This window comes from Balaenoptera musculus, chromosome 1, assembly GCF_009873245.2.
Source record: "Balaenoptera musculus isolate JJ_BM4_2016_0621 chromosome 1, mBalMus1.pri.v3, whole genome shotgun sequence".
Classification (NCBI taxonomy): Eukaryota; Metazoa; Chordata; class Mammalia; order Artiodactyla; family Balaenopteridae; genus Balaenoptera; species Balaenoptera musculus.
Window position 1 is genome coordinate 20,457,217 of NC_045785.1, and position 27,432 is coordinate 20,484,648.

General features: G+C 53.0%; 2 protein-coding genes across 4 annotated transcripts; both read left to right on the forward strand.

Moving 5' to 3' along the window:
• Nucleotides 1-200: 200 nt before the first annotated feature.
• Nucleotides 201-10,592, forward strand: CNKSR1 (connector enhancer of kinase suppressor of Ras 1). 3 transcript variants are annotated; one of them, XM_036829065.1, is made up of 21 exons: nucleotides 201-309; nucleotides 3,152-3,309; nucleotides 3,413-3,594; nucleotides 4,173-4,257; nucleotides 4,681-4,722; nucleotides 4,802-4,906; nucleotides 5,628-5,687; nucleotides 5,801-5,869; nucleotides 6,162-6,263; nucleotides 6,350-6,420; nucleotides 6,512-6,588; nucleotides 6,732-6,838; nucleotides 6,917-6,947; nucleotides 7,350-7,522; nucleotides 8,386-8,459; nucleotides 8,623-8,694; nucleotides 8,962-9,035; nucleotides 9,183-9,244; nucleotides 9,326-9,425; nucleotides 9,524-9,705; nucleotides 9,956-10,592. In XM_036829065.1, the coding sequence occupies exons 1-21, from the start codon at nucleotides 258-260 to the stop codon at nucleotides 10,208-10,210; spliced, it is 2,133 nt and encodes a 710-aa protein (XP_036684960.1). In that variant the 5' UTR covers nucleotides 201-257; the 3' UTR covers nucleotides 10,211-10,592. The 3 variants fall into 3 exon arrangements, with proteins under 3 accessions (XP_036684960.1, XP_036684950.1, XP_036684968.1); XM_036829055.1 differs by having other exon boundaries at nucleotides 6,732-6,947; XM_036829073.1 differs by lacking the exon at nucleotides 9,524-9,705 and having other exon boundaries at nucleotides 6,732-6,947.
• Nucleotides 10,593-11,307: 715 nt separating this feature from the next.
• CATSPER4 (cation channel sperm associated 4) lies at nucleotides 11,308-25,226 on the forward strand. The gene is made up of 11 exons (XM_036827777.1): nucleotides 11,308-11,425; nucleotides 11,553-11,627; nucleotides 12,101-12,244; nucleotides 15,216-15,317; nucleotides 20,505-20,602; nucleotides 20,772-20,892; nucleotides 21,086-21,219; nucleotides 22,507-22,681; nucleotides 23,441-23,652; nucleotides 23,976-24,141; nucleotides 24,763-25,226. The coding sequence occupies exons 1-11, from the start codon at nucleotides 11,354-11,356 to the stop codon at nucleotides 24,814-24,816; spliced, it is 1,353 nt and encodes a 450-aa protein (XP_036683672.1). The 5' UTR covers nucleotides 11,308-11,353; the 3' UTR covers nucleotides 24,817-25,226.
• The last annotated feature ends 2,206 nt before the right edge of the window (nucleotides 25,227-27,432 follow it).

Consider the following 27,432-nt stretch of genomic DNA (forward strand, 5'->3'; position numbering starts at 1 on the left):
GGTCACACATCAGTGGCACCACCCCCTGGTCTGGCAGCCCAGCTGCCCTAGGATGCCTGAAGGGCGGGGCAGGAGGTGGACAGGCAGTAGGCCAATGGCTGTCACAGCACCTCACCTAGCCAGCTTTGTGGGCCCAGGTATGCTAGTGGCTCCGCCCCCAGCCCAGCCCAGCCCCTCCCCAGGTCAGAGCTCTGGGAGCGGAAATTCCTGCGCTGGAGAGACGGAGCTGGTGCGGATCCGAGAAGCCGAACTTGGCCATGGAGCCAGTAGCGACTTGGACCCCCGGGAAGGTGGCGGCTTGGCTGAGAGGTGGGTGGGGCTGGGGCAGTGTCGGGCTTGAGGGGCAGTGGGACGGGGAGAGGAAAAGGACAAAGGACCTGCCGAGTTTGTCAGTTGGTTAGTCAGTCAACAAGTATTTACAGAGTGTCTGCCGTGAACCTGGCAGAAGGATAATGGAGATGACCCCGGGCCCCCCCCCCCACGCCCGGAGGACCCAGAGGGGGACTCCCATCCCCCCAGAAGCCCAAGAAGCCTCCAGGGTGGCAATGGGGAGGCAGTGGTTGTGTAATGAACACAGACGGTGTCTCCCCAGCTGCCCGCCCCCACTGTATCTCCTTCATCTTCCCTCTGCCCCAGGGCGCAGTGGGCTGTTATTAAACCCATTTTTCAGAAGCCGAAAAATACACAGTGAACCAGGAAGTGATTTGCTGAGGCTTTGGAATAGGGCCGGTGGGGTGACTTTTCCCTACCTCCACCCCGAAGCTCCCAGTGAGAGCAGAAGCCCCCGCCTGACTGGAGGGTCGGCACTGCCCCTCCCTAGGCCTCCAGGGGGGATGAGCCCAGTTGGGTGGGAAAGGTTCCAGAAGTGAAGACCTTCTGACATGCAGCTGGGAGCCAGGAGGTGAGTCAGGACACTACTCCTACAGGGAGGAGCCAGAGTGGAGGGGGCGGCCGGAGTCCACTGAGGGCAGGCTCAGGGTGACCAGCCCCGGTAAAAGCAGGGATTCAGGGCTGGCGTCAGACTCCCAGACTGAGTTCCAGGCCCAGCCCCTCCACTCACCAGTTCTGTGACCACAAGTCTCAGTTTCCCTATCCATAAAATGGGAAAGGCAAATCTGATCTCATGAAGTGAACCAAATAAGACAATCATGTCGAGGGCCTGGCACGTGCAGTTCAACGCCAGGGTCTGTTGGGAGGGAGGCAGCACAGCACATTTGCTGTGTGCACGGCAAGGGAGGTGCTCGAGGGCCCAGAGCCACGGAGTAACAGGTTCATGAACTCCTGGTCAAGTGCTCTTAATGTCACACAGGGAATGAGGGAGAGCTATTGATCACAAAAGACCCTGGCTTGGAATGGCAGGGGTTCCTTCAAAGATTGAGAAAGCTGATTGTTAACCTCTATTTGTATGTTTTCCCACCTGTAAAATGAGGATAACAGTATCTCTGCTTTCTAGATTCGGTGAGGATTAAATGTTTTAATATGTATAAAGCCCTTAAATTTTTCCTAACACATAGTAAGCATTCACTAGATTTTTTTCTTACTTGTGAGTGTCTACCTTGTAAGAGGCCTGGGCTGGAATTAGAGATGAACACTTGTTTAAGGCCCAGTCCTTGAAGAACTCGTGATCAAGTAGGAGAGGTTAGTGCTTTGATGCAGGGGTTTATGGAGGTGCAAGGGGCAGTGAGAGCAGCAGAGGCTCCCATCCCAGCCTGGGGAGTTGTGGAAGGCTTCCTGGAAGGAGTAAGATGAAAAAGGACGTGAAGGAGCTGGAAGAGCAGTCCAGGCAGAAGGAAGAGCACGTGTGAGGACCCTGAGGCAAGAGAGCATTCCAAGAGCTGCAGGGAGTTAGTGTTCTGGATCTGAAGTGTTGAGTTTAAGGGCCTGGTGCGCCAAGAGATGACTGGAGAGGCAGGTGGTGGCCGGATCATACAGGGCCTTGGGGATCACGGTAAAGAGTCTGGCAATAATAATACGGGGGCTGTTACTGACTGTCTACCATGAACCAAGGCAATTGGCCAAGTGCTTGACATGTGTCGTGTCATTTAATACACATGATTAGAAGGTAGGTGTCTTTATTTTCCCCATTTTATAGGTGAGGAAACTGAGGCACGGAGTAATTAAGTTACTTGCTCAATCGCTGTCACTCAGGTCTCCCTGACTCCAAAGCCCCATCAAGCATGACTTGAGCAGCATCAGAACACTTGGAGGATTTGTTAGAATGCAAATTGCTGGGCCCTGCCCCTGAGTTCTGATTCAGCAGATGTGAGAATTCGCTTGTTTGTTTTTGTTTTTTTGGCCATGCCGTGTGGCTTGCGGGATCTTCATTCCCTGACCAGGGATTGGGCCCGGGCCATGGCAGTGAAAGTCCAGAATCCTAACCATAGTCACCATGCTGTACCTTACATCCCCAAAAGTGACTTATAAATAGAAGCTTGTACCTTTGGACCACCTTCACCCATTTCCCCTACCCCCTCATCCCCTGCCTCTGGCAATCATCAATCTGTTCTCTGTTTCTATGAGTTTGGGTGTTTGGGATTCCACATGTAAGTGAGATAATACAGTATTTGTCTTTCTCTGTCTGATTTATTTCACTTAGCATAATGCCCTCAGGGTCCATCCATGTTGCTGCAAATGGCAAGATTTCCTTCTTTATGGCTGAATAATATTCCCGTGTGTGTGTGTGTGTGTGTGTGTGTGTGTGTGTGTGTGTGTGTGTGTGTGTGTGTGACAGTTTCTTTATCCATTCATCTGTCAATGGACACTTAGGTTGTTTCCATGTTTTGGCTATTTTTCTTTTTTTTTTTTTGGCCATGCCACGTGGCTTGTGGGATCTTCGTTCCCCGACCAGGAATTGAACCCGGGCCACAGCTGTGAAAGCACTGAGTCCTAACCACTGGACCACCAGGGAATTCCCAGAATTTGTATTTCTAACAAGTTTTCCAGTGAGGCTGCGGCTGTTGGTCTGGGGACCATCCTTTGAGAACCACTGCCCTATATGACCCTACTTCTCAACTCAGTAGGCTTATCTGTGAAATGGGCAGGGCAGAACACTGCCTGGGTCTCAGGGTCATTAGGAGAAGGACTTTTGCACTGACCAGAAAGGCCTTGACACCCCCTGGCTCCCCCATGCTGACCCTCGTTCTTCCACCAGGCCTCGATGATTCCCTGCAGGACTATCACTTTGAGGACTGGGAGCTGCCTGGCAAGTACCTGCTCCAGCTCTGCCCCCGAAGCCTGGAAGCTCTAACTGTGTGGCCTCTGGGCCACCAGGAGCTCATTCTGGAAGGGGTGGAACAGCTCCGGGCCCTGGTGAGTGAATGGCGGCCACACTGGCTGCAGCTTCCACCCACCGTGGCGGTGCTGATGGGGGGCTGGCCGCTGCCAGGAATTAACCTGCCACTCTGTGGTACAGAGCTCCGGGCTACAGTCAGAGAACCTGCGGAGCCTGACAGAGGGGCTGCTGGAGGGGATCCGGGCATTCCAGAGCTTAGTCCAAGGTCACCTGGGGGGCTGTGCTGAGCCTCCTGCAGATGTCCTCACCGCGGCCATGGAGCTGGTGCATGCGGCCCGTTCCCTCCTCTTCTGGCTCAACAGGTACTTCGGTCTCCTCCTAGGGTCTGAGTAACTGGTGAGGGGACCCTTCTCATCCTTGGCTTCCTCTGGGACCTGGGAGAGTAAAATAGAGCTTTGCTCTTGTTCAGATATAGTGGAACTGGGCAAAGAGGTTAATTGGTCTGTGTAGGGGCACTGGGTTGCCTGGGTTCCCACCCCACCTCCAGCTTGTAATCATGACAGTCTCATCAACAGCATTATATAAAGGGCTCTCTACCCCCTTCACTGGCCGCGGCTTGTCGCATAGGTCCCAGCTCTAATGTCACCTCCTCAGAGAAGCCTTTCCTGTTACACACTCTCAGAGCTCCCTACACTTCACAGCAGTAGAAGTTAAATCATTATCGATGTAATTAGATGTTTAATGTCTGTCTCCCCAGGGCCTAGAACAGGCCCTGGCATTTATTAGGCACTTGACTAAGGTCTTTAGATGTATCAGTCATCTCCTTTACCCCAAATCAAAACCCATCAGAGTCTCAGATGCATAGCCGGCGCAGGGTGGTTCAGTGACTTGACTGTTAAGCTCAGTTCCCTAACCACTGCTCCATCCTTCCCTCTGCCAGGTACCTCTTCTCCCACTTAAATGACTTCTCATCCTGCCAGGAGATTGGGGAATTGTGCGGGGAGCTGGGCCAGGCCTTGCAGGAGGTAGGAGAACCAGAGGCCAGGCTTGGCCCAGGCTGTAGAGACCAAGTCAGGCTAGAGCTTTTTATAACTTGTGAATCAGCACAGTATCAGGTGTGAGAGCAGGAAGAGGCGAGGGCAGAAAGAGAGGAGGCCCGGCCACTGGGTAGGGGGTGATGGGGGCGTGGGAGCTCCTAACTGGCGAGGGCAGCACAGGACGTTTGATTCTCAGGAGGGGGTGGAGCGGGGGAGGGCATGTGTGGTGACTTCTGGGGGCCTGGCGTCAGGGGGATGAGATCTTGGGGCGAAAGCTCTAAGGCCATGTAGTTCTGGGAAGGGGGCCAGGGTACGGGACGCCGGGAGGGACTGCAGGGAATCCCCCTGCCCTCAGGCGAAGGCAGTGTGCCCTGCTCAGGGCAGGCCCCTGCTCTCTCACTCTGCTTCCAGGACTGTCCAGCGGCTGAGAAGGAGAGCAAAGTCCTGAGGATTGTGAGTCTGGGGGGTGAGTGGGGTGTGGGGATGGGGTGGGACGGGGCTCAAGCTAGACATCCTGCTCTCCATCCGCCAGAGCAGCCACGTGGCCGGGATCTGCCACAACATCCTGAGCTGCAGCCCAGAGGAGCTGCTGGAGCAGAAGGCCGTGCTACAGCACGTGCCGCTGGACCATCCTTCGGTGAGCCCTGACCTCTCAACTCTCACCCCTGACCCCTCGGCAGCCTTGTCTGGGCCCTGAAATCTGGTTCTAGGATCCCACAGAATCCTATACTGTCACAGCTGAAAGGCCCTGTTTTTTTTTTCTTTTTTGGCCAAACCACGTGGCATGTGGGATCTTAGTTCCCCCACCAGGGATCAAACTTGCACCCCCTGCAGTACAAGCGTGGAATCTTAACCACTGGACTTCCAGGGAACTTTTGTACACATGTTAAAGGCCCAGAGGACTTCCCTGGGGTCTCACCGTCATTCAGCCCCTTCTCGGGTCCTGAGGGGCTGCAGCTGGTGTGGTCTCAGGTGACACATCCCAGCCCTGGGACATGGACCTAGGGGAGAGGGGAGACGACATGAACTTTTTTGCTTTAATCTTTGACCAGTTGGGAAAACCAGAGGCCCCAGCCCTGCCCTGTCCCGCTCCTGTCCCTGAGGTATGAGATTCTTCAGGAAAGTTGCTGAGAATCTTATACCTCAGAAGTCTGCAACCTGCTCCCCTCAGCCCTTAGGGGAGGAGGCAGAGCCCAGAGAGGTGCAGCGGTGAGCCCAAAGTCACATAGCAAGTCGAGCAGTGCCAAGCTGAGGCCAGCTCTCTCCCCCATTCCACTCACCTGTGAGTCCTGGTGCCTAGCAGGGGTCCTGGCCCGGCGGTCCCCACACCCTTAGTGACTGCAGCCTCTGCCCTGCAGGGCCTGGAGATCCACACCACCAGCAACTGCCTGCACTTTGTGTCTCGAGTGGGCACCCAGGTGAGACCCCTACACCCTTCTCAGCCACCCACCCCCGTGGCCCTCCAACCTGCCAGCCAAGCCAGCTTCCAGCCCCATGAGGGTGTACCCTCTGAATCCCACCCCCCCACCAGGTCCCCACTGATTCCCGGCTGCAGATCCTGCCTGGAGACGAGATTGTCCAGATCAATGAGCAGGTGGTGGTGAGTGAGAGGAGGGGCGCGGTGGGAGGAAGGGGGTCCTGAGTAGAACCCAGGTCGGTGGGTGGGGAGGTTCCCTTGGGGAGACCAGGGCTGTGGGAGCTGCCTTCCGTGAGGCCAGCCAGCTCACACAGGTCAGAGGGGCTCGTGGAGGCTTCCTGGAGGAGGATGAGTTGAGGTTGAGCGGGAGGCTGAGAGAGTGCTGTGAGGCCAAGGCTGTCGGGTTGCTTCAGAGCCTCCTGCCCAGTTCAGTCCTGCCCAGCATCCCTGCCCTGCCCTCTGCCCTGTCCCCCAGGTGGGCTGGCCCCATAAAAACGTGGTGAGGGAGCTGCTCCGGGAGCCAGACGGGGTCAGCTTAGTGCTGAAGAAGGTCCTGGCGCCGGAGATACCCTCACAGGTACCTGCCGCCCTCCCCTGCCCCCAGTCTGCTTTCAGACCCCTGTCTGTCGCCAGCTCCATCACCTGTTTCTGATTATTCCTCAGACCCCTCCTCAGGCCCTGGGCCCCCCACGCCCAGTGAGCCCATCACTGGCTCCGGCCCTGCCGTCTCCCAGGTAACAGGCTCGGGCCCCGGGTAGGTCTTGGCCCCGGGTAGGTCTTGGCGGGTGGGCCATGGCTCACCTCATCTCTCCCTGATCTCTCCAGGGCCCCATCGGAAGACGTCTTCGCCTTCGACCTGACTTCAAACCCAAGTCCCGGACCCAGCCCTGCTGCCTGGACAGGTAATTTCAAAGCCCCACCAGTCGGCAGATGCCCCGGACAAGGCATGTGGGCTGCCTGACCCTGGACTCTTACACCCCCACCCTACCACTGGGCCCGGGTCTGAGCTCAGGGACCCTCCCTCTCTCTCCTGCCTCCCTGACAGCCTCAACCTCCCTTGACCCGGAGCCCCTGCCTGGCCCCCATGCACCCTCAGCCACACTCCTAGCTGGGGTAGCAGACGCTCCAGAGCCCCCAGAACACCCTGACAAGGTAAGCTCTGGGGCTCAGCAAGGAGGGGTGTGTGGCTTTGGACCCATACGCTTCTCTAACCTCCTGTGGTTCTTTCAGAGTCCTGTTCCTGGTCGCAAGAAATCAAAAGGTATGAAATGCACCTGACGGGGTGGGGGGTGATGCCCTGATATGAGGAGCTCTTAGAGGTCTTTACAGTGCTGGGCAAGACCACCACCCCCAACACACACTTCACGCACAGCCTCTCCTGGAAACAGCTGTTTCTGGGGTCACACAGACCTATGCTCCCAGCCTGGGCCTCTCGCCAGCTCTGTGACTTCAGGCAAACAGCTCGTCCTCTGATCTTCAGCTTCCCTGTCTCTAAAATGGGAAGAGTCATCCCCACCTCAGAAGTGACACGTGTAACATTCTGAGCCCAAAGCATGGGTTCAGAAATACCAGCTGGGGGTGCTTGTGGGGGGCAAGGGAGCAGGTTGGGGGTCCGGGACACCCCGCCAGCCCCTCACTGACCAGCCGCGCCGTGCTGCTGCAGGCGTGGCGACGCAGCTGAGCCGCCGGCAGGTGTCCTGCCGGGAGCTGGGCCGGCCTGACTGTGATGGCTGGCTCCTGCTCCGCAAGGTGCCCGGGGGCTTCATGGGCCCGCGCTGGCGCCGCTGCTGGTTTGTGCTCAAGGGACACACGCTCTACTGGTACCGCCAGCCCCAGGTGAGACCCCATACACACACACAGGTAAGCAAGTGAGTCACCTCAGGGCCTCAGCTCTTGTCCCTCCTCCACGGTCCACTCCCATCTGTGGTCACAGGTGGGCCCCAGTGTTCCTATGTGTAAAATGGGGACACTCTTCAGAGAGAACTGAACAGACGTGTGTATAAAAGCGGTCTGGAAAAGGTATCACAGGCAGGGTAGAATCTCTTTGATCCCACCCGCCTTTCCTTCCTCTTCTGTTAATCTGTTCATCCTAGTTAGGGCCCGTTCAATCAATTGTTTATTCATTCAACTAACATTCAAGGTGCCTACTGCATACCCAGCTCTGGGCTGGGCCCTGGGACACAGGGAAGAATTGGACCGTTTCCGTTACTCAGGCTGGTGGGGAGAGGGATGAATACGCACTCAGGGACGATATGCGAACACATACTATGATGGCAGAAGAGCCAGGGGTGGGTGGGAACCCAGCAAAGGTGGCCAGTCCACCTGAAGAGTGGTGAAGGCTTCCTGAAAAATCAATGCCTGAGGGTTAGTCAGATGGAAAGGAGAAAGAAAACCAGGCAGGGAGAGGAGCATTTGCAAAGCAGCTTTGTCTGTGTCTGTGATGGAGCAAATGCATGAGGGGGCTCCTCTTCCTTTGCTGTTTCTCTGGATATCTTTGGCTCCCCTTGCCAGGCTCAGAGGCACCCCTTGGTCACACCTCCTGACCCCACCCCAGCTTCTTGCCCTGAGCTCTGGGCACTGAGAGATGAGTGGTTAGAGAGCCCAGGAAATGCCCTCTCCCCTCCCCCGCCCTCAGGAGCCTGACTGGGCCTTGAGGGTATTGGGGCTTCAAGCTGACCCTCACACTATGATCTCCCCAGGATGAGAAGGCTGAGGGCCTCATCAATGTCTCCAGGTACAGTCTGGAAAGTGGACAAGATCAGAAGAAAAAATAGTTAAGTCCTGAGGTGTGACAGGCTGGGGGTGGGGAGAGAAAGGGAGAGGTAGGTGACAGGAGGGGCGGGTGGGGGCAGCAGGTAGCTGGGATGCCCAGCCCAGCCTCTCTGCGTCCTGGATGGGCACCCCCAGCTGAGTGAGGCCCCTCTGCTCCCTGGCAGTGTGTTCCAGCTCACCCATAACGTGTACAAACCCTTCATCTTCGCTGCTGATACCCTGACGGACCTGAGCATGTGAGTGCCACCCCCTTGACCTCCACAGCTTGCACGGGAGTGCTCGGGGGCCTGGGCTCAGGAGCCTGGATTCAGAGCCCAGCTCTCTGATAGGGCTCATCAAGACACTCACTCCTCTAAGCCTCAGTTTCATCTTCTCTAAAATGGACTAGTAAGAATTCCTATTTCTCAGAGTTGCTCTGAGGATTAAATTAGAAGATGATATAGGTGAAAGCCCCTGGCATACAGTAAGTGGAAACTCCCTGAGACCCATTTGCCCCTCCACAGGTGGGTGCGCCATCTCATTACCTGCATTTCCAAGTACCGGTCTCCAGGCCGCGCCCCCTTGCCCCGAGAGGAAGGTGGGTGCCTCACAGGGCTGGGTCTCCCCTGAGCCTCTGCCTTCCCTGGGATGGGGGCTGGGAGCTCAATTCCCCCGAGCCCACCCCCTGGCCTGCCCAAACCCTGTGAAGCTGAATGGGTTCCCCAGCCACTCTTGTCCACCCCAGACTGCTACAGTGAGACGGAAGCAGAAGACCCCGACGATGAGGCTGGATCCTGCTCAGCCTCGGTGAGTGGGAGCTGATGGGGGGTGAGGAGCAGGGCGTGGAACTCAGACTGATACCCTCCTCTCCTTCCACCCTGCCCCCAGCCCAGCCCAGCCCAAGCTGGGAGTTCGCTCCACGGAGACACATCACTTGCGGCCGCCCTCACGCAGGGCAGCCCACGGACCTCCTTCAGCCCTCCGACAGGTGCTGAGCCAAGCGGCAGGTGGGGTGGGGGGGTGGGAGCCGAGACAGAGGGCTGGGGGCGGGGGCGGGCACACGCTCACCCTGCTCCCCTCCCACAGACAGCAGCGAAGGGGCCCTGGAAGGAATGGTACGGGGGCTGAGGCTGGGTGGCGTGTCCCTCCTGGGCAGGCCGCAGCCCCTCACTCACGAGCAGTGGCGGAGCTCTTTCATGCGGCGCAACCGAGACCCCCAGCTCAATGAGCGAGTGCACCGCGTGCGGGCGCTGCAGAGCACGCTCAAGGTCAGCGGGCGCAGGGCACCCTTCGGGGCTGGGCTCGGGGCTTTCGGCTCGGTTCCTGGTCCTCAGCCCTGGGCTCTGCTGTGGACCAGGCCGAGTTCTAGGTTCCTGGAGCCAGGCTCTCGATTTGAGGATGGGGGCTGGACCGGGCCAGGTGCTGGGTTCTGGGCCACTGGACTCCAGAGCTAGCTCTGGACTCAGGCTCTGCCCGCTCCCCGGGTGATCATGGCCCTAACCCCTACACCTCTTCCAGGCAAAGATGCAGGAGCTGCAGGCCCTGGAGGAGGTGCTAGGCGACCCCGAGCTCACTGGGGAGAAATTCCGCAGGTGGAAGGAGCAGAACCAGGAGCTCTACTCAGAGGGCCTGGGGGCCTGCGGAGTGGAGCGGGCCGAGGACAGCTCCCAAGCCCCGAACTCTGACTCCAGGGAACCGTCTTCCCACCCCCCACCCTCTCAGCCTGAGGAGCACTCCTGTCTCCGCCCCCTGACCCCAGAGAGTGACCTCTGACCTCCTGACTTCTAACTCTGGCCAGTACCCTAGTTCCTGACCTCTGGCCTTGAGGACCACCTCTGACACATCTAGGACAGAGCACCCCTGCATTCTGTTCCAGTTTGGAAGTCGTGCTTGTCCATGGTTCTGTCCCAAGCTGACTGCCTCTGCCTGAGCTGCTGCCATTTCTGCTCCTCCCTCCCCTGGAGTGGGGTGAAGTGAAGTGAGCTTTGTGCCAAGGAAGGAGCAAGAGACGGGGCCGAAAGAACTCTCTCCTACCCTGTGCTCTGTGGGGTCACAGACCTGCCCCCTCCGCCCCGCGGCACTTCGTTCCCCAAGCCAGTCTGTATGGGTGTTCTTCACTTTACCCAGGAGACACTTTTCAACTAAATAAAGTCAGTTTCTTTAACAGAAATCTACATGTGCCTTTGACTTCTGTATTAGAATCTGGAATCTGCTTCCCAGAGGGGACTGGGATGAAAAGCTGTCGGGGGAGGGGGGGGTGAGCGCTTTTGGTAACTAGCCCACACTGTGGCCCACCAGCCTGGGCTCTGTACCTGAAGCCCCATGCCTACCAGGGTGGTGGGTACTTCTACCCATGCCCATCTCTCCCCAGCCCTCCAGAGACCGGAGTGCTCTCCTGCCCCATCTCCAGGGGCGAAAGGTGAAAAACAGAGACCAGCCTTTCACTCTACAGCTGGGGAAACGTACCTCACCTAGAAAGGCGGCCGGGGGGGCAGCCCTGGAGACTGGAGTGGTGGGATGGGGTAGCTGGTGGGCAGGGTTGCAGGCTGAGGTCTGCTAGGAGGAGGACCACAGAACGAAACACCTTTCTCCTCTTCTCTCCTTAGCCCAGTCTCACCTCCAGCTCCTGGACGCAGAGCAGGGACCTGCCCCTGTGTCTCCGTCCAGGCTGCACAGGAGACCTGACCTGCTCTCATCAGCCTCTGACCTCTGACCCCACCCAGCCCCTTGGTGTTCGTGGCCTCCTCTGTGGCATACCAAGGGGAGTCAGTGGGAAGAGCTTCTCTTGGTATGAGAATTCCTTGGTGGAATGCGGACAGGTGGAGGTCACAGAGGCCTCTATGATATCATCACGAAGGGGGGCAGGACAGCTTGGAATGAAGTTTCTTTGAGGAGTGGGAGGGACACTGAGCAACTATGGTGGATAACCAGAGGACCTGGTGGCAGCACTGGACCGACACCACCTATATCAAGCCTTTGAACCACATGGTAGGTGGTACCTGCCTGGCTGCACTGCCCAAGCTGGGCATCCTGGGGCGGGACGAGGCACTGGAGGACCATACTGGGTCCGGAGGGGCAGTGGCTGCACTGATGGGCCCTCTCCGTACCCTTGCAGAGGGCCGCTCATGAGCCCTACCTCCGGCCAGAGGAGCAAGTGCTCATCAACCGCCGAGATATCACTAGCAGTAAGGTAAGGCCGAGGCCGGGCCTGCAGCCTGTCGGGGGGCCTGCAGCAATCCTCACCCCCACAGTGACCCTTGTGCAGCTGTGTCTACGGGGCAACCGGCCCCCAGAATACCTCTGCCCCTTCTGCCTTCTAAATGTCCCAGCTGTGATCCCTGCAGTGACCCCCCCAGGGTATGTTAGTAACCACCCGGCTGTGCACCTACAGGAGCCCCTATATAATGACAACCACTCGCCAGCAGAGACCCCAAAAGATTCTCCCTTACAATGACCCCAACAAAGACCACCCAGCAGTGACCCGCTTTTGTGGCCATTTAGGTAGTGACCTCTACATTGAGGCCCCCGTTCCATGATCCCCTCTCAGGCAACTTCTTTCCCAAGAGTGGCCCCCAAGGGTCCCTATTCACTGAGAGCAAACTTCCAGGCAGAGGCCTCCTACGGTGACACCTGCCTGAAGGAAGGTCCCCTGCCCTCTCCCAGGATGCCTGGGACATGCAGGAGTTCATCATTCGCATGTATGTCAAGGAGCTGCTCCGACACCCGGCCTTCCAGCTGCTGCTGGCCGTGCTGCTGGTGGTCAACGCCATCACCATCGCTCTCCGCACCAACTCCGTTCTTGGCCAGGTGGGACTCCAGCCTGACCTCCGACCCCACTGATCTAACAGGGGCCTGGACAAGTCACTTCCCTCTCTGGGCCTCAGGCTCCTCATCTGTTCATGATGGTTGGATTGGATGCTCTTCAAGGGCCTGTCAGTGCTGACTTTCCTAAAGATCAAGGAAGACTTCGTGGTGGGGGGGACCCAGCTTTGAGAAATGCATTGGATTTGCAGAGGAAGGACAAGAGAAAAATGGTGTGAGCAGAGGCAGGCAAATGGGTGCCTTGTGGGGAAGGGTATCCCATTTTAATCAGTAGCCGCTAAGTGAGAATCACTCTGTACCAGATACTGCACTCAGTGCCAGGTATGGACACAACAGACCCAGTTCTGTCTCAGATAGACACAGACATATCATTCCAAATGCCTGGGTGTCACAGAGTATGTGGAAGCTCAAAGGAGGCATTGACCCTAATCTGGGTGTCAGGGAAGGCTTCCTGGAGAAAGGGACATTTAAGCAGAGAGCAAAGAATGAATAGGAGTTGGCCAGGCAGAGAGAGGTGGAGAAGAGTGTTTTGGGCAGAACAAACAGCATGGAAGTGAGTTCTGTGTGTCCAACTTGAAGTTTGCTATGGCTTGGGTCTTACCCTTGATGTTTTAATTTCTTACAAGGAGTCTACCACATACATGAATTGTGCTATTGAAAATCAATATTTTTAAAATGTCCAGTGTGGTGACTGATGAGTTCAGAGAGGTGGTCAGCAGCCACATCACACAGGGTCTTTAAGTTTTGTTAAAGAGGATGGGTTTTATCCTATGTCATTGGAAAGCCAGTGTTTATTTTATTTTATTTTACTTTACTTTTATTTTTTTAATTGAAGTATAGTTGATTTACAATGTTGAGTTAATCTCTGCTGTACAGCAAAGTGATTCAATTATACATATGTATATACATTCTTTTTTTATATTCTTTTCCATTGTGGTTTATCATAGGATATTGACTGTGGTTTATCGTAGGATATTGTATAGTTCCTTGTGCTATACAGTAGGACTTGTTGTTTATCCAGGAAAGCCAGGGTTTAAAGTATGGCAACATGAGAGTGACTGGCGTCTAGGGGGATGGCTGCTGAAGCTCAAGGAATGGATGAGGTCGCCTGGGAGAGAGTGTTGAGTGAGAAGAGGACCAAGACAGAGCTCTGAGGAGAGCCTCCAAGTAGAGGGCAGAAAATAGAGGAGGAGATGCCAAAGGATGCTGAGGAGGAGTGGCCAGAGGAGTGGGAGGAACCCCAGGAGAGCGCATTACCAAGGGAGCAGGCAGAGGGTCAGATGTGGCCAGGAGACAGGGCAAGGAAAGGACTCTGAAGCATCCCTTGTTTAGCTCTTGTGACGCTGAGCTGCCTCTGATGTAGTGGAGGCAGAAACCCAATTGCCAAGGTTTGCAGAATGCGTGGACTACAGGGCAGATCAAAACCCGTCAATGGCTCATGAAATAAGTTCAGAGTGTAGATAGCAGCATTTTGAAGTAGAATGAAATAAAATGAAAAAGAATGAAGTGGAAATTGTAGTGGGGGAGAGGGAGGGAGGGGAGGAGGGGAGAGGGAGAGAAGGCATTATGGTGTAAAACGTAAAATATATTTCTTTGAGTCCCAGTCAAAAATGCTAAAAACCCTGATATAGGATATGTGCCCATGAAGGTCAAATCCTAGAGACTTGTGAATGCCAGACTGGTTTTGAATCTCACCCTGCAGGCCACAGGGGGCCATGGAAGCTTTGTGGGTGGAGAAGGCAACTCTGATTTAGCCACAGATGTTCATGACTTGGAGAAGGCAGGGGGACTGTTTAGGAAGCTCTTTCAATAAATAGTAAGGAGAGCCTATTGCCACCAGTGGCCAGTGGGGTAGAGCTGAAGGGAAAGATGAAGGGAAAGAAAGCCCTTCCTTGTTGTAGGCAGACGTCCCTGGCCCATGATGCCCTTTGGGAATTTGGAACAGGCTGGAAGCCCATAAACTTTAGCTCCCATCTGAGTTTCAGAAGCTCTGCCCAGAGAATTCCCTGGTGGTCCAGTGGTTAGGACTCCGTGCTTCCACTGCAGGGGGCCTGGGTTCAATCCCTGCAATCCCTGGTCGGGGAACTAAGATCCCGCATGCTGCGTGGTGTGGCCAAAAAAAAAAAAAAAAAAAAGAAGAAGAAACTCTGCCCAGGCTCGCATTGGCTGGTGGATGGGGTTGGTGGCAAGGTGTGGGGAGCAAGAGGCTCGAAGCACTGAGTCTGTGGGCCATGGAGGTGAGGAAAGGGAGGAGTCCAGGTGACTTTGGTAGCTGCCAGGGTGGAGTCGGGGGCTGGGAGCTGTTCACGTTCCAAACTATAGCAGTCACAGCTTAACAGGAGATTGCATGAACATGAGTTGGGTTTTAAACAGAATTCAAAGTCATGGATCCATCCATCAATCCATCCACCCAGGGAACATGTCTTGGACCCATGAGTAGGGGGATACCCAGGAGTTTGGTTAGGCCTGGCTGGGGGGATTTGGGAGCTGGAGCAGCAGGAGTGGTTGGGACACTCAGAGAAGCAAGGATGGGGCTCGGTGTCCTCCATCTCAAGGGCCAGGTCTTTTCCTCCCAATCCTGGAGTCTCTTCTGCCTTTCTCCACCTCCCTTTTCCTACTCTAGAGGTTAAGGACAAGGGTTTGTAGTCAGACAACAGTCTTTATCATTAACTGTCTGACCTTGGGCACCTCTCTGAGGTTCCCATCAAGTGCAAGATGGAAATAAAACCTACTTCATAGGACGATGGTGATGGTAACATGAAATAATACATTTGTGGCCTTAGCATGGTGCCTGGCACATACATGGAAGGGGTGCTCTAAAGGGAGCTACAAAGATGCTGAGGATGAAGAGCAATAAGAATCTGGGCTTCCCCTCCCCTGCAGACATGCTCTCTCCCTGGTCTTGCCACCCCCCTACTCACCTCTCTGCCCTTCCTTTTCTCTATCTTCCATGTAGAAACACTATGAGTTGTTCTCTACCATAGATGATATTGTGCTGACTATCCTTATCTGTGAACTTCTCCTCGGCTGGTTAAATGGCTTCTGGATTTTCTGGAAGGTGAGATCCTGGGCCCTCCCTGCCATCACATCTATTCCTCCTTAGGGACGGCACCCCACCCCATCCCCATCCCCATCCCTGTGCACCTGGCCCTGCAAGGTGCACAGGGGGAGGGGGGTGTGTGCATGTGTGTGCATGCGTGCTCATGCAGAAGGAGAAACTAACTACTTCTGAGATGTCTGTGATGTTGCAGAAAGTAATTTGTACTAGAAGTGCAGCCTCCTGGGGTTCCAATTCCTGACCCAGCCTTCCCTAGTTCTGCGATCTTGGGAAAACCTTGATTTCCTTATCGGAGAAATACAGTTGAGAGTATCCACCTTAATTTACAGGGTTCAAGAGCAGGGGTCAGCAAAGATTTTCTGTAAAGGGTGTTGACCTGAAGAATAAAACAGTCAGTTATTTTACCAGCAAAAAAGGGTTTGTTTGGGAATAGCAGAGGAATCGCAAATCAGGACTAGCAAACTACAGCAAAAGCCATAGGCTAGTCCAACAAACAATGGAGAGGAACGTTATTTTATAGAGAAAAAGGAGGAAGTTGGGAAGGGTTGTTTTGAACCAAAATCTACTGGAGAAAAGTGAGAGTTCAGGGCGATGATCGTCTCTCATTGGCTGAGTTGCTGGAATAGTCGATTTCTTGCAGGAGATGCAATGTTCATCTTTTCCTGTTGGGGCCTGTAATTGATAATTCTTTCCCCTTTGGGATTTTTCTGTTGAAGTCTGTAATTGACAATTCATCCTGTAATTGACATCTAGTGATACTGTGTGAGAGCTCCCCCTTTTGGCCTCCCAATTCCATTGTAGTGAGGTTTCCCTTTATTAATTTTCACAAGGGTCAGATAAATATTTTAAGCTTTGTGGGCCATACAGTCTCTGTTGCAAACACTCACTTCTGCTGTGAGAGCACAAAAGCAGCCATAGACAGTACATAGACAAATGAGCATGGCTATGTTCCAAATCAATTTTATTTGTGAATACTAAAATTTGAACTTTATGTAATTTTCACATGTCACAAAACATTATTCTTCTTTTGATTTCCCCGCTAACCATTTAAAAATATAAAAACCATTCTAAACCTGAGGGTCTTTAAAAAGAGGGGCTGCTGGTCAATTTGGCCCTTGGGCTATAGTTTGCCTACCCCTATTCTGGAGGGTATCAAAAAGCTGTCTGGGTGGGAACAGATCTTAACATTACATAAAATGAGACAAAGACTCAAATTCTTTGTTTGAACAGGACTTCTAGTGTCAAGGGATTTCTGGAGTCAAGGGATTTATCTTGCCTTTGGGCATGTGCAAGAAGAGGCTTTAGAAAAAAACACATCAGATTTTTATACCTTTCATAAAAAGGAATCATCATTTAAATACCATTACCAGGAAAACCAATTAGAATTACAAGCTTTCCAGGGGTTAGAGGTGTCACTTCATAGAACACAGAATGTAGAACCTAGAACAATATTTCTGAAGTCCAGATGTCTTAAAGACTGCTTTGTGAAAACAACACTTGGAAGGATGGTTATTAACAGAAAATAGAATAGGATGGTGCATATTTACGTGTCTCCACACTGGAGAGGAGAATAGGTACCATGCTTTTTGTGAACATTTCAATGTACCACTTTTTCAGAACTAGCTCTAGGTTACAGGTGGACATCTGTTGCATAAGAGAGAATATTTATTCCTTCCTGTAGACCTGAGATTTCTTTTGTTACCAGCCAGGGTTCTTGGCCTCCTTAATTAATAGAAACTGATCAGAGGCCAGACAAGAAATTCAGGCAAGGCTTTATTGGGGCCCCTGCTGCAGCAGGGGGGAGAGAGAACAAGTAACAGGTTCCCTTGCTCACTCACTTCAGAGGGGGGATGAGCTTGTGGCTTGGGTGGTCTGCCCACCCCTTTGGTGATGTTGTGTACAGGGGGCATGCACAGTACCCTGCTTTTGCTCCCAACCCCCTGCCTTTGCTCCTTGCTCTTCAGAAGTGGCATTTGGGCCTTTTGTATCTTTTTGTCCATAATTTGCCCCAGCTGCTCATGCGGGCAGTTATTTTTAGTCCCTTATAGTTTCTTTGTATTTTGTTGCTGGAGGAGATGTGTATCAGGTGCAAGCACTGCAGCCAAGGGTCCCAGGTCCCAGCCTGTCTCACTTTTAGCAGCAGTTAGGAAGGCCTGCACTTTCAAGGGGCCTGCACTTTCAAAGCTAAGCTCCAGTGTTTCATTAGCACAAGAGAACTGGAGCAAGCCTGAGAATCTTCTGTTCTTCCAAGCCACTCTGCTTGTCCTCTCAAGGACAAGATTTCTCAACCTCGGCACTGTTAACATGTTGCCTGGATAATTCTTTGTTGTCGGGGGACTGTCCTGTGCATCGTAGAATGTTTAGCAGCATTCCTGGTCTCTACCCATTAGATGCTATTAGCACCTTCCTACCTGTGACAATCAAGGCTGTCCCCAGACATTGCCAGATATCCTCTGGAAGGCAAACACCCTCCAGAACTAATCGCTGAGAACTAATGTCCCAAACCCTAACCTTCATCTGGGGCCAGCCTCCCAGGGCCAAAAGCCAGGGCTTGTTAGAGGCCCTCTGCTGTCTCCTTCCCTACCCCCAACCCCTCCCCTGGTCCCAGCATACAAGGACTGCTCCCTGTTGAATGGGTAGATGGAAAGGGAGAATGCAGGGGAGGGAGGAAAGTCTGCAAGTTAATATCTCAAATATTACCCAGGCACGTGGGGATCCCCAAAGCTTTGCCCCCAGTGCCCCCTTTTCTATGGCCCTCGTGTGGCTCCTCCCTCTTCTTCTTACCTCCATAGCCTATTAATTACGATTTCACCACCTAAATATTTCTCAGATTTCTTGCTGCCTCTGCATCTCTGCTATCCCTGTTCTAGCTCCTACTTTGTCTTCTCTCACCAGGATGTTGCTATGGCTTCCTGTGTACCCCACCTGCCATCAAAGTAATTTTCCGAAGGCCCAAGACAAAGTACCCTTAAACTACTCCAGTGGCTCCCTATTGTTTATAGGATCAGGTCTAAATGCCTCACTGTGCTTAAGGCCTTCCATGATGTGGCTCTTGCTTGCTTTTGCAGCCTCATCACTCCTGGCCTTACCCTTGGGTATTCCAGCTACATCAGGCTGCTTGTAGTGGCATTCCCCAACACACACTTTCAAGTGCATGCATGCACACACACACACACACACACACACACACACTGCTGTTTCTCACCTCATGCCCATGCTGACCCCTAGTCTATAAAATCTCTTTGCCACTTACTCACTTGCTTTCCTCCTACTTACAGCTTAAGACTCATGCAGATGTCTTCTCCTCCAGGAAGTCTTCCTGTCTCTCCCAGGCTAGGTTAGTTGTTGCTCTGTCTCCCTAATGCTTTGTACTCACCTCTCACCTGGAGTTAAAATTTACTGTCTATCCACCTCCCTCAAAATAGTCTGTGAGCCGAGCAGGGCAGAAATCCTATATCTTCAGGATCTGATTTGAGGTGTGGCATATAGTAGGAGCTTAATACTGAATGGTTAGAGGGATGAATCTGTAGACAGGCAGACTTGTGTCTCCCTGTGTATGTTTAGGCACCGACACTTTGAATGTGAAACACCAGGAGGGCTTGTGTTTATTGGACTGCCTAATAAATTTAAGAACTTTTTCTCCATTAAAAATCATTTTCTTTTTGAATATTTAATGCAGCTACATATTGGTCAAAACTGTATTGAGAGACTGTCATATAGAATGAAGTAAGTCAGAAAGAGAAAAACAAATACCATATATTAACACATATATGTGGAATCTAGAAAAATGGTATAAATGAACTTATTTGCAAAGCAGAAATAGAGACACAGACGTAGAGAACAAACGAATGGATACCAAGGGGGGAAGGGGGGTGGGATGGACTGGGAGATTGGGATTGACATGTATACACTACTGTGTATAAAACAGATAACTAATGATAACAGGCTGTATGGCACAGGGAACTCTACTCGGTGCTCTGTGGTGACCTAAATGGGAAGGAAATCCAAGGAAGAGGGGATATATGTGTACATGTGGCTGATTCACTTTGCTGTACAGCAGAAACCAACACAATACTGTAAAGCGACTATACTACAATTAAAAAAAAAAAAAGACTATTGAAAGGCACACACAGAATTCTTGTTCCCACTCCTGACCCTTCATCCCTTCCCCTCATCCCCACCCTCTTCAGATAATCTTCGTTATTTATAATCTCTTGTTTATCCTCCTAGTGTTTATTTTGCAATCATAAGCAAATATGTACATATTTTTAGTCTTCCCTTTCCTAACAGTAGCATACTGTAAACACTGTTCTGCACTTTCCTTTTTGTCACTTAATGGATCTTTCTATATCAGTACATGGAGACCTTTCTGATTATCCTGTACTCCACTGAATGAATGTGCAATAGTTTATTCAACCAGTGTCCCAATTGCTGAACACTGGTTATTTTCAGCCTTCTACGAATGTCATTTTGTACTTGTACTAGAGTTTGTGTGGGTCGGATTTCGAGAAGTGGGATCACTGGTCAAAGGTAAATGCGGATTATTTATTAGAGCAAATTCTCCTCTGTAGTGGTTGTGCTCAAATTTGTCATACACATGAGCTTCCTTCCTCCATCCCCATTCTAAAAGAGTTTGTGCCATATTGGACAAAGGGCTTGCAAAATGTGCCTTTCTTCTACAGTGAGAGTTAGTTCACCTCTGACCTGGCTATTGAAGCACTGTTCCTTAATGTTTTTTTGTTTTTTTGTTTTTTTGTTTTTTTTTTCCTTAATGTTTTAATCAGTATTTATTTTCATTTTATTATTAATTGTAGTGTGTGTCACACAAAGCTGGAGCATCCAAACACTCTCAGGTCACCTAACTGCAGGGCAAGGCCATTGTCAGCAGCGCACTAGCCAAGGTGGGCGCTCAGCTTAGGAACTGGCTGTGTATATGTGAGAGACTCCACTGCGTGCTTCAGACACTGCGCTTGGCTATTGACATGTGTATGAGACAGCGAGCGCGTGTATGTTTTGTGGCATGTTTGGGGCGACAGCAGGATGAGTAACAGCAGTGGATGGCAGATGACTGGCCCTGCTTCGAGAGGACCATTGAGTCCCCCATCCTTGGGGTGTAGGGAGGGCAGACCCAGGATGAACCCATGGGCTGGGCCTGACAGACCCTGCTGGGGCTGGCCCACCCCCCAGGACGGCTGGAACATCCTCAACTTCCTTATCATCTTTATCTTGCTCCTGGGGTTCTTCGTCAATGAACTCAGTGCCATCTCTATCACCTACACCCTCAGGTAAGCTGGGAACTCTGAGAAAAGAAGGGACCTGTCTGGACCCTGGGAAAGAGAGGAAGGGGTTGTTACCAGGTGGGGATCAGCTCTGCCTTTCTGGGCAGGTGGGGGGACGGTGAGGAGGAGGGGTCTGGGAAGGGCCGAGGGTCACCCCTGAGAGGCTCTGCCACAGGGCACTTCGTCTGGTGCACGTGTGTATGTCAGTGGAGCCCCTGGCCCAGATCATCCGTGTCATCCTGCAGTCAGTGCCCGACATGGCCAACATCGTGGCCCTCATCCTCTTCTTCATGCTGGTCAGTGCCCTCCCCTGCCCCCGGCTACTCCCCTTCCCTGAACAGGGCCCTAGGTCCCTGGGGATACAGGGTGTCTGGAGAAGAGGAGAGGCTATGGGCCTGAAGCCCTGTGACTCCCCTGACAGCTCATTTGCATGTCCTGTCCCCAAGGCCCTCGGGTGAAGTCCGGGCGGGTCTCTGGTCTCTTTGGCAGGTGTTCTCAGTATTTGGGGTCACTCTCTTTGGTGCGTTCGTGCCCATGCATTTCCAGAACATGCAGGTTGCCCTGTATACCCTCTTCATCTGCATCACCCAGGATGGCTGGGTGGACATCTATGGTGACTTTCAGTGAGTGCCCATGGGGCTTCCAGGGGAGGGGGGGGCCCAGTCCTGGCGAGCTAGGCAGGGAGGGGCTGGGCTCCCAGGGGCAACAAACTGACTGGGGAGGGAGATGGGCTCTTGGGTGGGAGTGTGGCTCCAGGGCTTGGGATGAGGATGGCACAGCAGGAGGGGGATGCCTGGGGCTTTAAACTGGAGAAAAGCAGACTCCCTGGAGCTGAGGCCTCTGGGTTTGCAGTCTACTTGAAGCATCATCCCAATGAAACTCCACCCATTCAAGGTCCCACTGCAGGCTATTCATGGAGATTTCTCCCATTATGCTCAGCAGCTGGGCAACTAGGCCTTGGGCAAGGGAGCAGGTCTGTGGTTGCACCTAGGGTTCCAAGGCAGCCTCCCAGCCCACACTGGAGCCCACCAAACTGCCTGGACTCCTGAGAGCTTAGGGTCTCATTTATTCATTCTGAAACCCACTGCCCAAGGTCATTATTGGCCACAGATGGCTCCCTGGGTTCTGTTCTTTACCTCTTTCCCATTAAGCCTAAACCCTATTTGTTTCCAGTCCACTCCAGCGAGTGGGTCCCCCTGACTTTCTTTTTATCTCCTTCGTGTGAGAGTAGAAGCCCAGTTGGTAAAGGGGCTTCTGCACTCATTACCCATTATGATGCAGGCAGTGGAAAAATCATGGAGTGTGCAATAAAGATGGCCTGGGATTTTGAGTCTGCTCCACTGCACTAGCCGTGCAGCCGTCTGAGCCTCAGTTTCCTCATCTGTCAACTGGGGATTATAATACATTATTAACCGTGTCATGGATTGCTGTGAGAATTAGTAGAGTCTGGCACTGTGTACACACACATGCACACACATGCATAGCAAGAGAGAGAAAACTATTATTTGGGAAAATATTTTATGGGAGATTTACAATAGGTATTAACAGTGGGTGGGATTTTTTTCCTGTATATTTTCCTTCTGATCTTTCTATAATGAGCTTGAATTACTTTTTATAATAAGAACGACATGACTAAAGAATATAGCCAATAGATTAAACTCGATAATGCTGACGTACAAATCCCCACCTTGCAGGGCTGGCTTGAGGACCGCCCACTGTCTGGCAGTACAGCTGGTGCTCAGTAAAAAGCAGCTGCGGGGACAATTAGGAGTAAGGCATTAGATCTCCACAACAGCAGTGAGGCAGCAGAAGTCCCAGTGGGCCTTGAGATAATTTCCCCATCTCATAGACGAGGAAACTGAGGCCCAAAGGGCCAGGGAGGTGATAGGGCCCCTGACTGCCATCTCCAGGATGGAGACAAGGGAGTACGCAGTGGAGATTGGGGGCGCCATCTACTTTGCCATCTTCATCACCGTCGGTGCCTTCATTGGCATCAACCTGTTGGTCGTCGTGGTGACCACCAATCTGGAGCAAATGATGAAGGCAGGCGAACAAGGGCAACAGCGTCAAATAGCCTTCAGTGAGGTGAGTGAGATGGGGAGGGCAGGGGGGGAGGGGCAGAGTGTATATGAGTGCTGAATTGAGCATGTGTGTTTGTGTGCGCGCGCACACTCGGGGGCCTGAAGAAAGCCAAGCCTGAGACGTGGAGGCAGCATTGCCCACCGCCAGCTCACCAACGGGGGCTTCTGAGGGGTGTGGGGTTCCTAGGTGTCTCGTTCTATGGCAACTAAAACCTAAGCAGCTGAGTGACCTTAGGGCGTTTAACCAATCTAAGCCTCAATTTCTTCTCCTGTAAAATGGAAATAATAATAGTACTTCATAGGGCTATTATGATAATTTCATGGATAAACGAACAGTACTTGGCACATACTAAGAACTCAATAATGATTAGCTATAGTGTTATTCATTCAGGGGTAGAGCTTCCGAAAGGCTGGGGAGTGTAGTGTGGAGTATTGCCTAAAGTGTTGAGGGCTGTGGGCTGTGACTTGAGAGTAGATAGGGTTTCAGAAGTTTGCTGGGTAGGATTTATCAGGAGTGAAATGGTGGGGGAAGCACTAAGTTTTGAAAAGGGGTGAGAATTTCCAAAAAGGTGAGGGATGGGCTCGTGCGTTTCAAGTTGAGCTCCCACAGCGGACGAGAGAGCCTAAGATTGGTTAGAGCTGAAACTAGGGGCATTAGAACCCCGGTGTCCTGAGACTCATCTTCCCTGAAGCCAAGCAGGAAGGGGCAAGGGGAGGGGGTGCCGGCTGAGCCGCCCTTCCCTCTCCATTTCCCCCTCCCCAGACAGGCAACGAGGAGGGAAATGGGAATAACGAGCTGCCGCTGGTGCACTGCGTGGTCGCCCGTTTGGAGACATCTGGCGTCCCCCAGGAGCCGTTTATGGGGGGCCTCCCGACGAACCTCTCAGAAGACACATTCGACAACTTTTGCTTGGTGCTCGAGGCAATACAGGAGAACCTGATGCAGTACAAGGAGATCCGAGATGAGCTCAACACGTAGGGCGGGTACTGGGGGTACCCTCGAGTCTCGTGAGTCAGGGCTGAGTGGAGCCTCAGATTCTTCTGGCCTCACGCCCTCACCGTTTTATAATGCGGACCCTGGGGCCCAGAGAGGTTAGGTGAATTGCCCAGGTTTCGCCAGCCTGTCGGTGAGGGAACTGGAATCCAGACCTCCCGGTTCCTCGCATCTCACAAGAGCCTCGAGCCTCGGCCTCTCTCAGAGTAAAGGGGGAGGGCGAAGGGGGCTGGACACCAGGGAAGAGATGGGAGGGCAGCCTTCCAACCCTCACCCTCGGAACGCGCCACCCCTCCGCCCTCAGGATAGTGGACGAAGTACGCTCCATCCGCTTCAACCAGGAGCAGGAGGAGGAGCTGATGCAGAGGCACTTGTCGTGGAGCCTGTCGAGGGCGAGCGGGTCCTCCATAGCCATCCGTGAGATGACTTGTCAGCAAGACTTGATCACTGCGCTCGTCAACAGGGAAAAGGTGAAGCTTCCCTCTCCTACCCAATCGGTACTCACCTCGCCACCCCACCCAGCTCAGCCTCAACCCCATTAGTCAAGGTCTCTGTCTGTTCCAAGATCTGGTCCGCCCCCTAGACTCCCAAGCACCCCAGCGGTCACCGCCAATCTGGTCAGGCTCCAACTTTTCCTTCTCCGGGAGGCCCCGCCCCTCCCATAGGGCTCCACCCACTGAGCCATCTCAGTCTTCAGCGCTGTCAAATCTACCCTTTCTTAGTGAGACTTGAGCGGTTCAGTTCCTGCTTAGTGGCAGATACTCAGGCCCACTGGGGGCATAGGACCCCCAGGTCCTGTCTAGGGTGCATAAGAGGAGCAGCCTCCTGAGGGAGGAAGATTCTATGGAGAAAAAGTCACACTCCCACATTATTTAGTTTCTTTCTGCTTCCCACACCATCAGACCGGGAGCCTTGTGAATGTCCACGGCCTGAGCTCCCACGGTCGGAGAGCAGACTCGGCAGGCTAGAGTTAGACGTGAAGGACTTCCTGCCAGGCCTGGATGAACAGCTGTTGAGCTGAAGGAGGGGAGTAAGGGGGTGTCTGCCATGTCAGGGTGGGGTCATTGACAAGAAGACCTCTTGGTTTGCAGGTTCAGGAATCCAACACAAATGTACTCCTTAGCAAACACAAGTCCAGCCGCTGAGAGGGCAGGATGGGAGCCAACGGGCATGAGCACACACACCCAGCCACTGCATCTTCTGCATCACTAGCATGACTTGGCACATCCTGGCCTGAACCCATCCTCTCCCTTACACCCGGGCAGATGCCTGGGGATGGAAGGGGGCGGCATCTCTAGGGCTTGTGCCTGTGAGCCCCAGGTCCAGAGGAACCGGGATGGAGAAGGATGCTGGATGAGAGTGGGAGCCCTACCACAAGGATGAGCACAGAAGGGGGTGCTGGCCAAGGCAGCCAGGATTTGCCCTAAGGATGGGCGTCCCTGGTATCCTGCTAGACCAGAACTAGATGTAGTCCAAGTGGGCCCAAGCACCAAGAGAAGAAAGGTGAGGCCAGTGGGGCCAGGTATCTGTATCAACAATAAACTTTTGTGTTGGGATCAATGTGTCTGACTGGTGGATCTCCAAACCCTTGGGGCAGCCTTGCCCCTCAAAAGCCTGTTTGTCCAATGGGAGAGTCACTGACTGTCCTCCAGAGCTTCCAGTCTAAAGGGAGAGAAAATCCACACCCTGAAAATTTTTGACTTAATGGTAGAGATATAATCCCTGCCCTTAGGGTCCTAAATTCTGGGGGTGAAAATCTGGTCCTCACATTTCCTCACAGTTGGGAGTGCCTCTCTTATGAAGGAGACACCCTACCCTCTCCCTGTGTCTGAAGGTGTAGGAGACTGGTGCTCATTCTGGGGAGTTCTAGTCTGATGGGGTCACCATCGACCAAGTCATGCAGGTACAGGAAGCTCTGTCCTGGATCAATGGAGAATGGCTGGGCGAAGTGTGGGTCCTGGCAGGCTCTCTGGGGGAGAAGAGCACTGAAGCTTCCTGGAAGGCATCAGGAAGAATTTGAGGGTCAGGTGAATGAAGTCCGGTGGAGAACTTGGGACCTGTGAGACCTCTTTGGGAGCTCCATACCAAAGACCATCGAGAGCCACAGCAGGTTCCTGAGCTAGGCAATGCAGAGTCTGAGAAAGCTGTGGCAGTCGCGGGCACTATGAAGAGCTGCCTTGGTGGATTCCCATCCTTGGGCAAATCACTGGGCCTCATTTTCCCCATCTGTGCAATTGGGAGAGGCTAAGATTGAGCACCAGCTCTAAAACCAAATGGCCAGCACTCAGCCCCAGAGTTGGGAGACTGATGAGATCAGCTGTATGGCTGAGACTCAGGTTCCCTGATGTTGTGTGAGGGGAAGGCTGGAAGAGATGTTGTGTGAGAGTTCTGCCCAGCTGTTCAGCAAAGACTGACAACTAGGGGCCTTGGGGATATTCACCAGTTGGAATGGGAATCCCCAGAAGCCCACTGACTGCAGGTGATGGGAAACTCCACCCTTCATCCCCTCCCACTGGCATTGCTTCCAGCCCTGAAAAGCCCCCTGGGGCCTGCTGGGAAGGAGTCTGGACAACTGGGGCAGGGGTGGTGCACTCAGCAGGCAGGTGAGAGGTGGCACCCCAGCAGTGCTTCACTGTCTTGGAGTGCTATCTGTTCCCCTGTTTGGGCCAAGACTCCAGGACCATCAACCAGCAGAACGATGGGCAGCCAGTGGCTTTTGCTGCTGCTTCTGCTATTTATTGGGAATGGAGCCCTTAATCTGCCTGGTGAGTAGCCACATACACCCTTTCCATCCATCCTTCTCTGGGGGCTCTCACAGCCTTTTTCTGGCTCACCAGGGAGGGGAAGAAGGTGGTGGAAGATCAGGTAGTGTCCCCAGGAAGATCTCATGTGAGCACAGCCATCCCCCAACCCACCCCTAAATTGTCTGAAAGGCTTGGGGCACCAATGAGCTTGGGGGAAGGAACATGATGGGATGACCTCCAAAGAGCTTCTGGCTTTGCCCATCCATCCTCATCCAGGATGCTATATTTGTCTGTCTATTCCCTCCATTCTGTCTGTCAACTCAGCTGTCTCCCCTTTTCTGTCTGTCCTTTCCATCTGGGCTGGGCCAATAGCTTGGGGTTTCAGTAGGCTAGTTCCCTCTCAATCTGGCCCAGAACTGAGGGCCCAGGGGCTTGGACCCCTGCCCTACTCCAGCAAAGATCAGCCACCACCCCCAATGCCTCACTGAGCCCGACGGAGGAGTGCAGCCCTGGATCCTGAGCTCCTAGGGCAATATCGGGGAAGATATTGGGAGGTGGCAGGAAATTACATGTTTAAGCAATCCCATGAGTCATGACTTTTTCCAAGGCCAGGAGTATCCTTGGCAGAACACCCAGGAAGCAGATAACAGTTTTGGTGAGAGGCACAGAAGGGGATAATTATTATCAATAGCAGTTTCTACTTATTGAGCACCTACTGTATGCTAAGCACTGTGCTAAGTGCTTCACATGCATTATCTCATTTAATCCTCATGACCGCCAGTGAGGTAGGTATTGTTATTACTGCTGTTTTACATTTGAGGAAACCGAGACTCAGAGACATAAAGTGATCTGTCCCCTCATCAGAGCTGGGAGTATGTCCCAGGTCTGACTTTAGAGTTCAGGCCACATTCCATTGCTTCTCAAAGGAGCTGCTGTCGTCAGGAAACTTCAATATCATATAAATGTCAATTCTTACCAAATCTTTAATTGAGACACACTTCCAATCAAAATCCTAAC